We start from the raw sequence: 13,165 nt of genomic DNA, 5'->3' as shown, positions 1-13,165 counted from the left end.
TAAAGTCTAACTTTGCAAAATATGTTGGGACTATGAGCCCCCCCCCCCCCCCCTTTCCCGACTTGGCGTGTTGAGGTAGGCCTAAATGTGTTGTGCGGCTCACAATTATATTTTTTTCAGAAAAGACTGATACACTTCTTGCTAACCTTTTTCAGATTTTTTTTTCAGATGATTAGTCAGAAAACCTGTCCACAGTTGTCCTTAGTTCTTCTTTCACTATATAAGCCTGTATGTTGACTCCTTTTTTTCATTGTTTACTATCCTACTAATCTAAAAAAATATATATATCTACAAAAAACCAGTTCATCTTAGAACGGATCATGGTTTAATTATAAGTTTAAAGAGTCTCACAGTACTGTAGCTCGATTTTGTTGCCATTTGGTAAAGATGGGGCACTATCAAAAACCCAACACAAATTATATGACGTCTTTGCTTCTTTTTCTAGTAGATTTTTTCCATACATTACAAATGATATAAAATGTCAGCCAGTGGAGATAAGAATGATAACTTGTTTAACAGTTTATCTCATCAGGTAAGAATTTTATGAAGTTTTAAAATGGTATCAGAATTTATGGATCACCCTGTCTCATAGCAAATCATGAGAGATCAGATAGATGGATGGATAGATGGATAGATGGATGGATGGATAGATAGATAGATAGATAGATTTACCCACATGAAGTACGGTGGGTCGGCGTCATACATCTTATTGTTACATGTGTAATTTGGGTCACAGAATCTGTATTTATTTATTGATTTATTGATTTATTTTTACTGAAATGTACACATACTTCTACGTTCGAACGTATAAAACCACATAAAGTAACTATGAATGCATCGGCGATAGAAATCAAAATTTACAACGACAAGTTTAATTCCCAATCTTCCTTTTGACTATACATTATGCAAAATGAATAGTATGTGATTATTGTTGAGCTGCTATTGTCAATATAATATGATTCGTTCTTTGTGGAAGCTCGCTTCCTATACGGAGGGGGCTTTCTATACTCTTATCTCTTTAAGAGGCTTACAATAGCACTGTGTTTGAAAGAGCCCAATGTCAATGTTGCTATGCCATGTATAATCCAAGAAATCTTTTCCAATAACTTGAACATGTATTTCTTTTTCAAAACACAAGGAATGTATCCTCTTCTTATTTACAACTCGGATTTTATGAATCGACCCAAAAACAAATATTTTCAGAACGATGACGGCCGGGTGCCTATTTCTTTGACGTTACACCTGTAAAGTTTACCTGAAGTTCTAGAGCTATGGTACCTTGAAAATGATCGGGAAATCGGTACCTGTGTACGATGCCCGGAGCTGGCCTGTGGTATGTACAATACTATAATAATAATACTATAAAAATCCCCCATCTAATCAGCATGTCAAAAAGTCTGCATCCCTATAATCGTGTGCTGATTTAGAGTTGAGAGGGGGGAGTGTAGTCTGTATAGAACGATGATATTATGTATTACCAGTATACTGGGATTAGTTCACTGTATTCCGAAAACCTCTCTCTCTCTCTCTCTCTCTCTCTCTCTCATATCAGAGGTTTAGCTGCAGGTCTGTAGCTCCCGGTCTGAAAAAATTCGGATTTTTCAGACCGGGAGCTACAGACTTGCAGCTAATTGGAGGTTGAGTTGCCTAATCAAAGAAAGATAACTCTATCATTCACAAATGCTCGAGCTCGAGATACATTTAAAGTTATATCCCCTGAATCAAGAAAGCATGCTTGGATCGAAAGAGAAAAAAGATCATCTTTCGTAAGTAAGCAGTAATAAGTTAAAGCAATATGTTAGCAGGGCAGTGAAAATTATCTTAATGTTGACACTTGTTATCTCTTACACAAGTACTTGTACATCGCTTCATACTAGTATATACTTGGGTAGCAATAACACGTACAGGGGCATTGTTCAGAAAAAAATTGGTATTATTCTCCTCCGAGATACTGACATTTTTTAACTATTCTACACAAGTCCCTGGGATATAAACACTGACCAGTCTGGTTAGAAACTGTCCAGTATAGACAGATGAACATACTGATTTGATTATTTATAATCCAGGTACAATCTATGTTGGAGCGGATCAAAGATCTGATTTAAATTAGATTAGGGACCCCTTTAAGGAGGTTTTGCACACCTCCATGTCGGCAAGTTGAGACATGGTGACATAACATACATCTTCAAACTTTCATGGTGTGTACATACAGGGCTGTGTTTTACAAAAGAACTTATGACTAATGGCCAAATTAATCAACGCTAATTAATCATCTACCAATCAATAGTTTATTTTTATGGCTGGAAAATATAAAAAGGGAATTGAAATATTTGTAAAGAAATAGTTTTATATCAATTTTGTTCTTTGAAGATCATTTTACGAGGCTGTAAATATTTACGACTTTGTCGTAAGTTCTTTTGTAAAATTCAGCCCTGAATGCTAAATCTGAGCCATTGGCATCAGACACTGGAGGAGGTTAAGGTTTTTGCAGAAGGTTAAAGTTCATATTGTATCCAATGATATGATATTTAACAATATTATATTGTATCCAATGATATTTATCATATGACGCAATATATTGTATCATATGGTACAGTATTGTTAAAATATATAGAGAATGATACATGGCAAAATCTGTATCACACCCCATATCAACCCAAGACTCAAAGATCAGCCGGAGGGTCAATTAGAGCCAGAGGATTGACATTGGTCGAGGGTTGATTTGGGTTTGATACAGATTTTGTTGTTTTTATTATATATTTAAAAAAGTAACTTGTTTTATATGAAAAACTTTATCCATCTTTATTTTACTTTTCTTTATTTTTTTCCTCGAAGCAGCATATTCTCGATGCTTAAATTGTAATATGACGACATCTGTAACAAATTGTTCATGTCATGACATCATAGTTCAAGGAAAGGGTGTGATAAAGGATAAAATAAAGGGTGAGGATATGGGGGATGTGATGGAGGCAAGTGCCTCAGTTCACATCAGTGGTGCAAAAATCCTGTATTTTTTTATGTATGAAATAGTTTACCTATGCTATTTGAGTGATTTACCAAAATTTGAATGTTAGAATTTAGGGTTATAAGAGAGATAAAGGTGTAAGAATTCATTATTATGTAAACAAAGCTCAAGTCTTATATTTGTTTACAAATAATGTAAAGTAAAAAATTACCATTTCTTTGGCAAACTGACTCTTGGCAAACAAGATAAACTGATTCAATTTGTTTTTAAATAATATTATCAACAGAAAAAGCGACATTTGATTGAAACTTATGTCATAGATCAATGACACATATGTAAAAAATAACAAGACTCGAGTTTTGTTTACGAAACAAAGAATTTCAAACTCAGTATCTTGCTAGTAACTCAAGATTTTACTTCAAATTTTGACAAGGCATTAAAATATACCCATATTAAAACCATTCTAAACATTAAAAACAGAAAAATAAAATTTAAAATTTTGAGTTCAAATTGTGTCTTAGTCCCTTTAATGTCAGGTGCTCTAACCACTGCGCAATTTCAGTCATGTCAAAGTGCAATGTTTGAATGCTGTATGCGACTTTGGCCACAGATTTACAGACTTGTATCATTTTTCTAAAGTTCAATTGTTGGGATACAAAATAACATTTATAATGTATGATGGGTTTGTTTTTCATTAGACCTTTTTAGCTCACCTGAGCTGAAAGCTCAAGTAAGCTTTTCTGATCACATTTTGTCTGTCGTCCGTCTGTCTGTCCGTCCGTCTGTCAGTAAACTTTTCACATTTTCAACATCTTCTCAAGAACTACAGGGCCAATTTCAACCAAACTTGGCACAAATCATCCTTAGGCAAAGGGGATTCAAAGTTGTGAAAATTAAGGGCCACACCCTTTTTCAAGGGGAGATAATTAGAAATTAATGAAAAATTTTCAAAAATCTTCTTCTCAAGAACCATCGGGCCAGGAAAGCTGAAACTTGTGTGGAAGCATCCTCAGGTAGTGTAGATTCAAAGTCGTGAAATTCATAACCCCCAGGGGTAGGGTGGGGCCACAATGGGGGGTCGAAGTTTTACATAGGAATATATAGAGTAAATCTTTAAAAATCTTCTTCTCAGAAACTAATCAGCCAGGGAAGCTGAAACTTGTGTGGAAGCATCCTCAGGAAGTGTAGATTCAAATTTGTGAAAATCATAACCCCCGGGGTAGGGTGGGGCCACAATGGGGGGGTCGAAGTTTTTCATAGGAATATATATAGTACACCTTTAAAAATCTTCTTCTTAGAAACTAATCAGCCAGGAAAGCTGAAACTTGTGTGGAAGTATCCTCAGGTAGTGTAGAATCAAAGTTGTGAAAATCATGACCCCCGGGGGTAGGGTGGGGCCACAATGGGGGGGGGGGGGTCGAAGTTTTACATAGGAATATATAGAGTGAATCTAAAAAAATCTAATCAGCCAGGGAAGCTGAAACTTGTGTGGATGCATCCTCAGGTAGTGTAAATTCAAAGTTGTGAAAATCATGACCCTGGGGGGTAGGGTGGGGCCACAATGGGGGGGGGGGGTCGAAGTTTAACATAGGAATATATAGAGTAAATCTTTAAAAATCTTCTTCTCAGAAACTAATCAGCCAGGAATGCTGAAACTTGTGTGGAAGCATCCTCAGGTAGTGTAGATTCAAAGTTGTGAAAATCATGACCCCCGAGGGTAGGGTGGGGCCACAATGGGGGGTCGAAGTTTTTCATAGGAATATATATAGTACACCTTTAAAAATCATCTTCTCAACAACTAAGCAGCCAGGAAAGCTGAAACATGTGTGGAAGCATCCTCAGGTAGTGTAGAATCAAAGTTGTGAAAATCATGACCCCCGGGGGTAGGGTGGGGCCACAAGGGGGGGGGGGGGTGGGGTCTACGTTTTACATAGGAATATATATAATAAATCTTTAAAAATCTTCTTCTCAGAAACTAATCAGCCAGGAATGCTGAAACTTGTTTGGAAGCATCCTCAGGTAGTGTAGATTCAAAGTTGTGAAAATCATGACCCCCGGGGGTAGGGTGGTGCCAAAATTGGGGGTCGAAGTTTAACAAAGGAATATATAGAGTAAATCTTCTCAGAAACTAATCAGCCAGATGATTCTTTATAATTGTTAAGACTTTGGCCCCAGGACAATTCTTTGGCCTCACAAGAAGGTTCAGAGTTTGATGTAGGTTTATATCCCATATATAAACTATTGTTATTATAAGGATCTTTTTGAGAACTGCAATACTCAACATGTGATATGACTATAAAATCATCCTGTTAGAAAAAGGACTAATGATTATAAACATAAGAATATCCAGGGGGAAAAATGGATTTTATTTATACAGGATCTACATGTATTATTGTAATTTGTCCAGATAGTTTGTATTGGGACTCCATTAAGCTGATTTTATCATACCTATTGTTCCTCAGATGAGCGATGTGGCCCATGGGCCTCTTGTTTCAAATCATGGTCCCTGGGAGGAGGCTTTGGCGACAATGGATGGTCAAATTTTTACATAGGAATATAATGAGAAAAATCTTATTCTTTAAAACCAATAGGCTTGGAAGAATTCTATTGTATGACTCAATAAACCTGATTTTATTATGGCTTTTGTTGCTCAGGTGAGCGATGTGGCCTATGGGCCTCTTGTTTGTCTCATATTTCTAAATTTAGGGCATTTTGATCAAAATTATTAAAATTTTCAATAAACTTCACAGGTATATATGACTGTACAAAGAAAATGTTCATAATTGTGGTTTTTGGCCCTTAAATATTATTTAAAATTATAATATTATATGATTCTCTATGAAGATATGCAGGAACAAACCTATAATTAGTAATATCATACCTAAAATTGTTATTTTAAACAAAAATGACATTCAAGATGAAAATTAACATTTGTTTAAGTAGCAAATGACTGATATTGTCTTGGGAGACGTCAATACATCTATTGATTCAATGTCTTATAGATGTACCTAATTACTTCACCATTGATAATGCATGTGTCACTATCGGCACAAAAAAGAAATGGAGATGGTTTTGAAAATGAGTACAAGGCTACATGTAAAATATATCTTTTATGAACAAAAATGAATGGTTATCTAGCTGGGGTATCACATTAACAATGTTTTTTTTTTGGTTTATTTCTGAATATCGAAACGCCTCTGTTCACGGCATCATTGTGTCTGATATCTAAACTTGAATTCCCTGCGGTTTCAAACATAGCATGCAAAGTGTAAACCTTAAACCACCATTATACTGAGGGGTCTTTTAAATTAACTGTTCTGTCCATCAAAATTGGTGATCACATCGGCGGTTCAAAGAGTAATTTTATACACCAGAAGCCATGCTATTTTCGGGGATGACCTACGAATCTTGTGTATAGATTACAGGGAAGAGATCACCGAATTTCTGTGAAACTTACAGTGTGAATTCTGAATCATTCAATTTATGTATATATAAATTATAGTGGAATGGCATGACCATATTACACGCTAGTGGTTAAATAAAACTGGAAATGAAATTTTAAGTATATAGGAAAGTGCCAAGTGTTTCTTTGATTGCAAAGTTAAGGGGGTAAAAATTGTGGGATTTAAATTGCAATGTAAGCAAATGAATTCGGAAGGAATGAAATACCTCTATTCCAACTCTGTGACAGTAATTTATCTCTGAAAGGTAAGTAATATCTAGTTACAAATCATTTAAATATTATTCAAGAAATGTGTCACATTATGTTTAAAATGGAGACAAACTGGCCTGCATGAAATATCCTGTAACTAGAACAGCTATATTGACGAGATATTGTCATAAAAGCTAGAATTAAAAAAAAAGGGGAAGTGGCTGCACGATCAATTAAACCAATGGCCCGGTGTTGACAATAATGGGGTCCTAACATTCATCATACTCTTTGCCGCCTATGGCTGAGGTAAACACTGCCAACCTTATAGCCCGAAAATGGACCGACACAAAGGGAGCATTCCAAGGATTTAAAGGTTGAAAGGTCATCTCTTGGCTTATCAGCACACAGGTAGTCGAATTGTTCGGGATTAATATTTGATCGAACTTAAAAGGAGTGATAAAAAATCATAATTGGGATTACAATAGTGCCCAGACGGGGTCTACATACTTTTTTTTTTTCTCGGTTCTTTCTTGGGACCGTTAGTATATAGTGTTGATTTTGGACAGACGAGGACACAGTCTGTGTAAGTTGTGTCGTACTGAGTTTATATTGTGACTGTGTGTTTTCCCACAGGATTATAAATGTGTGTATCAGAAAGTGTTCATCTCTGACATAGTCCAGGTAAGAACATTGTATGCACCTGTCCCTATGTCTGTGTATGTATGTAAGAGGTGATTACCTGGTGGTCTAGGTACATGTTATTTATCTGTTTGAACTCATTAATCCAATTAATCCCATCTCATTTATCTTGATATTTCATGACTTGTCCAAAGATTGTCCTTGGACTCTGATGTTGTTTTTCTGGTATTCATACATAATATCCATATTTATATATTGTTTAATTTAAATTTTTTTTGTCCACTTCTCAGATAGATCGTCTCCCTAAATAAGTATTCAGATATACAATCCAGCTGAATTTTAATATATTTTAACCTAGAACCAGTTCCATCTATTAATTACTAAACTTGAAGTCTGTTTGGTACACGACAAAGAGGATTGCAGATGTTAATTAGGACTAGAAGTCTTCTTTTTTTATCCTTTTAGGCCACACCAGTATAATTCATTGTTCATTATATTGGACCCACGTGCTCGTATGTAAGCAAAACTAATTAAATAATTTTAAAATTTCCGACTTGTGGGAAATTCTGCTGCGTTTTCCGTTCTATTTCTGCACTATTTTTCGTATTTTAAATCGTTTTAATTTATAAATCACAAACAAGTAGAAATTTATTTATGTACCGCCTAAAAGTAATAATTTTATTATCTAATTGCTTGCGTGGTCATACTTGTTTCATTAGATGTCCTACGAACAAGAAATTCCAACCCAGGAATGTCATTCAGCTGATGGGTCAGTTTGTCGATTACGTCTGTGCCTCATTTAGTATGTAAATTTATTCCGACGTCACAGAAAATAGTTTCCCCGACCTGTTTATAGTACTTTTAGAAATTCAGTGGCTACATGTATACAATGTAATAATTCTATTCAGTATGTAATTCTGTTATATTTATCTAACATATATTCACTGGGGAAATAATATCAAAGTGAGCAACAAATTACAAAAAATATACTTTACTTACATCCTTAGTTTGTATACCTAAACGCAAATATGAAAATTTTAAAACAGCCTGATAAAACAAGTGCAACTTAAAAAATTAAAAGAGCAAATATTAATGTTGTAAACATGAATACTGGTTCAAGGTTTATTAACACAAACACTCGTACATAACAATGCGCGATCAAAAACATACAACAAGAAACATTACTAACTTAAGGAATTAATACATTCATATATTGTGTATATTCTTTTGAGAATTCATTTAATAACGTATATAAAGAGTTTAATGTATCTCATTTTGATAGTTATCAATTAAGAAGACCGACTTAAGTTTTTATTGCGCATGTTTTTGCGCATTCTTATATAATACAGTGTACCTTTACTTTTTATGATTTTTTTATATCATTTATGAAATTGAACACAATAAACAAAATACAGACAAAAATGTTTAGATATTTTAAGGAACATTAAGCAAAACTAATTAAATAATTTTAAAATTTCCGACTTGTGGGAAATTCTGCTGCGTTTTCCGTTCTATTTCTGCACTATTTTTCGTATTTTAAATCGTTTTAATTTATAAATCACAAACAAGTAGAAATTTATTTATGTACCGCCTAAAAGTAATAATTTTATTATCTAATTGCTTGCGTGGTCATACTTGTTTCATTAGATGTCCTACGAACAAGAAATTATATTGGTGTGGCCTTATGGTTTCATTCATATGAATTAAAAACTAGAAATTTTAATCATTTTTCTTTATAGGTACAGGTATTCACTTAAAAATCTTAGGCTTAAATTAAATTTTTGCGGCCCACTGTCACTATTGGAGCTTTTCCAGCAGTTGAAAAATGTTTATACATTATATGTAAGAGAGAAGTGGAATTTTTTTCATATTTTAAGAGACAAACAAATATATGTTAATTCTTCTTGTATCAAGAGAGAGCTTTATTTTGAGTTAATACTTTCATGCATTTGTCAAAAGTAGTATAAATTTTGATTTTGAGATCTCATTATGCCAAAATGGAAAATCTTAACTTAAATTTATCAGTCTTAAACAGATTAAATGTAAAGAAAACGGGTAAACACTGCGAACAATGGGGGGTTTATGCCTTCAGATTGATTTTCTTTGATTATATTTACGTCTTGCTTCTATTTAAAGACAGCTGTACTAGTGTTGACTTTCAAAACCACACATTCCAACGAAAACTTGTTTGTATTTGCTAAATAATTGCTTTAAAGACTGTAAGGTTTTAAAGTAACATTTATTATACTAGTGCCTTACTTGACAAGAAAAAATGGGAGAACAGCTTGGAAATCAAAGGATTAATTATGATTTCTCGTGATTTCATACTGCATTGATTTCAATGTCAGATGTCACTCATGCAGGAACCATTTCATCTCTCGATCCTCCTGTTCTTGCTATTCAAACTTTTGTTTTAAACACCCCTCTCACCACCACCACCGCCATGACCAAGAACTAACTTGTTAGCTTAGAAGATTGTCAAAATGAAATCATATGACGTACATTTTGATTAAAATTTACATGGTCAGTTCCTGTAGTTCATTGGTATTCATTTTATAATTTGTGGTATAAATTGTGTATATGACCTCAATTTCAGTATCACAACTGAATTCCAATTATATACTTTTGTAATTCATATCAGAAAACTGCATCTCATTGATAAATCATGATTTAAAAAAAAATTTCTCAAAGAAATCATGAGGCAATACAGTAATTCTTCAATTCATTCCTGAATAGTACAATGGCGGATATAATCAGCCGTATACTATTCTTTCCCATGGAAGTGCCAACGTCTCAACAGCCTGTGTTTGGACAGATGCCCAATATCTTGGATTTTAATGCACAAATTCATAATATATATCCTGTCTGCGACTTGCTTATGTCAGAAATGGCATGCATTCAAGACTTTTTTAAGGACCGTTGTCATACAGTTATTAATGACGGCTATTTAGACCAGTACATTGCATGTTTTGTACACTTAAATGTGAAAAATGCCTCTCTAGAATGTGAGATTATCAATTATCTCCATAAGAGTTGAGATTATGATTGTAGGGGAATTAAGATTTTTTTCACACACTTACATGATCAAATCAATAAGACCCCTTTGCAATTTTTGTGTTGTCTTGCATATATAATTGATTAATAGTAATTCATAGATCCCAGTGCATGGTCTTTTCAAGAGTATTTCAATCCCATACTGTGAATATCTATGATTGCTGCCAATTAAAGGTCAAAGCCATACCAGTGTGTCATTGTAGTTTCTTTTTCCACTCAATTTCTACATCCAGTCCCAACCTCCAAGTCCAGCAGAATAGAAAGACAATTAATGAACCATCTCAACACTAGATCTAGCTACAAGTACCGGTACTCTGAATTAAATGATCAAGTGAACAATGTTCAGTACAATTATTAATTAACTACAGTGTACGTATTAGGTAATTGATATTCAGAGATAAGCTAATATTATACTTTTCAAAATACTCTTTGAATTTTGTTTTGTTTTTGGAACACAAACTTAATTAGCATTACATACATTGCTACCTGGTACTTTCAGCATTATACACTAAAGACATTGAATGATATAAATGGTATTTTTGGAGAACTTCAACAGTTTTGTTCCATTGTTCTGGTTTAATTAAATATGAGCGACTTTCACTGTAAATGTTTTTCTTCATATAATAATAGTTGCAGTGTTCGGTCCACGTTTTCCTTCCTAGAGATTGTTTATTCCTTTTTGGTCTCTCACCTAGCTCTTTGCTCTCCAAGGTACCCTGATCTAGCAAATACAAGTTCGGTTAAAGTCATATTAGGAAAGGGGTCATAAAAATTCACAGTGAAGTGATAAGTCAACAGAGAGATAAGCACACAATTTGGCTTCATGGTCTTGTTTGATGTACAAAAGATATTTTTTAAGAAGGTGCTAATTATGGGAACCTTTGAAGACCCAAAGTAAATGATTGACAAAGAAATCGGGTTGAATTCAAGTTGTATAATGATGCTCTTCAGAATGTAAGGTACGCTATGGACGACTTTGAATATGATGATTGTTACCTTCAACCCAGAGAAATAGACACTTGTTGGAAAGATTGTCTCCATTAACTTCAAAAAGCCATTTTGTACCTTCACGCTCTCTATAAATGGGATTAGCTTGGGAAGATTTCCAATAAAATTGCATTCTTTTATGGAGTCCTGAACGTTAAATTGTATCTCCCGTGGTGATGAGTGCTATATAGCTGCCACAAGATCTATACTGCTTCAGAAAAACAAATGTTAAATTGAAAGGTGGTTCAACTCTCTTGATCTCCAAATGGTATATTGGGTATGTGACCAAAAAAAACCCCAAACCATTCTTCTCTTGAAAAAGCCAGCTAGGCCATGCAGAAAAAAGCCACATGTAGTCCAACAGTACTTTGAGTTTTACTGTGGGTTTATGTATATGGACTAATTTTTAGACAACATATTTGTTTTATTAACGTTGTCTAGCATGCTTGTTGACATTTAGTGTTTATTACCTCTGTCTCACACTTTAGCCAATTATGAAATATATGTCAAACAAAGATCAATGGCTATAACTTGATTGGTTTGCTGCATCATGAACAAAGGGATTACATGTGGGTACAAAGAGCATGGATACAGACTTTAATGTTTTATGAAACATTGTCAATATTTAAATTCATGAAATACTTCTTATATCATGTTATTTTTTTCTGTTAATTTTGAAAAGTTCAAGACATTTTCATTGTAGCAGAAAGATAATTTTGAAAGTTTTGAAAAAAAAAATGTTTCCCTTAAGTTAGCTAACTTGTATCATCAGTTTTTAAAGAGTACGTATAATAAATTTCTGACTGTTAAACTTATTTTGACTGTTTGTGACTTCATCAGAACTATGGCTGTCTTATCCATGTTGGGTCCATATAATTTTTCTTGAAAGGCAGCAACGTTACTCATCCTGACAAACAAAGGGTCTAATAAGGTCTTAAATTTCAGTTAAATCTGTGCATAGTATCCTGTAACATCAGGTTGAGTCATCCCTCCTTTTCCAATTCTAGAACCAAATGGATGAGTGGGTTTGTTTATGCGGTGCAATGGTTGATAATAAAGATCTGTATAGAGTTCTTCTAGTGCCTCTTCACTGAGTAGCTGAACTAATTTGATGGCCTTCTCAATGGAGGTTTGTTCAGTCAGAAGTTTTAATGACAATCTGGGTATATTGCACCTTTACCTAGGTTTTTTGTGATAAAGTGGGTTCTGTTATTTATCATACAATTCAAATTGAATTCTGTAGGTTAGCTGAGAGGTAAATTTGTAGATCCTAATGAAAGTAAATTAAATGAATTTTCGGGATATTTTATGTCAGAATGCTGATTGGTATAGTAGGATCTGTCTATTTATATATGGTACCTGAATAATCCGAAATTTAGGTTATATCGACTAAGACTTTAAAATTGTTATTTAAAGGGTTGAATCTCACCATATGATAAAAAAAGTTCAGTACACAATAGTTTTGTCAAATTTTAATGGAACTCTTTATCTACATATTTTGAATGAAGATGGAGTCTGTCGTTGTTGCTCAGGAGATGCACTTGCTTATGTGAAGTACGTATAAACACATCTTCAAGATTGCTCAGGTTTTAATTGTCCTCATGCACGGCCCACAACAAATTAACATGTTTGTATTAGTCCATAAAAGGAAAGCTTTCCTCTAATCATTTGTTATCTCAAAACTGCTGAGTAACTAGCAATACTTACCTTTCAGCACAAGTTCAAAATTAAGAGTCTCTTCATACACACAAGATATGTTTTGATAGGATTAAATAATGCTGAATGCGATGCAAAACAACATAAAACCAATTAATTTAAAGCAGTTTAAACTTCAATCATTTTTTTTTTGGATAATTTGCTTTATTTTT

At 33.9% G+C, this 13,165-nt stretch overlaps 1 protein-coding gene across 3 annotated transcripts in view; it reads left to right on the top strand.

The window, feature by feature from the left end:
* The first annotated feature begins 1,189 nt into the window (after nt 1-1,189).
* The window catches only part of LOC105317678 (serine-rich adhesin for platelets), a 36,119-nt gene continuing 24,143 nt past the window's right edge, over nt 1,190-13,165 (top strand). The window contains exon 1 of one of the 3 annotated variants that reach the window (XM_011414394.4): nt 1,190-1,333. In XM_011414394.4, coding sequence (XP_011412696.3) covers nt 1,286-1,333 — 48 coding nt within the window. In that variant the 5' untranslated portion in view covers nt 1,190-1,285. Of the gene's footprint in view, nt 1,334-6,383; nt 6,674-7,040; nt 7,299-13,165 lie in introns of those variants that run through there. The other 2 variants (XM_020062979.3, XM_020062977.3) reach the window with 2 other exon arrangements.

Source organism: Magallana gigas, chromosome 2 (assembly GCF_963853765.1).
Source record: "Magallana gigas chromosome 2, xbMagGiga1.1, whole genome shotgun sequence".
NCBI lineage: Eukaryota > Metazoa > Mollusca > Bivalvia > Ostreida > Ostreidae > Magallana > Magallana gigas.
This window is presented reverse-complemented; position numbering and strand designations above follow the sequence as displayed.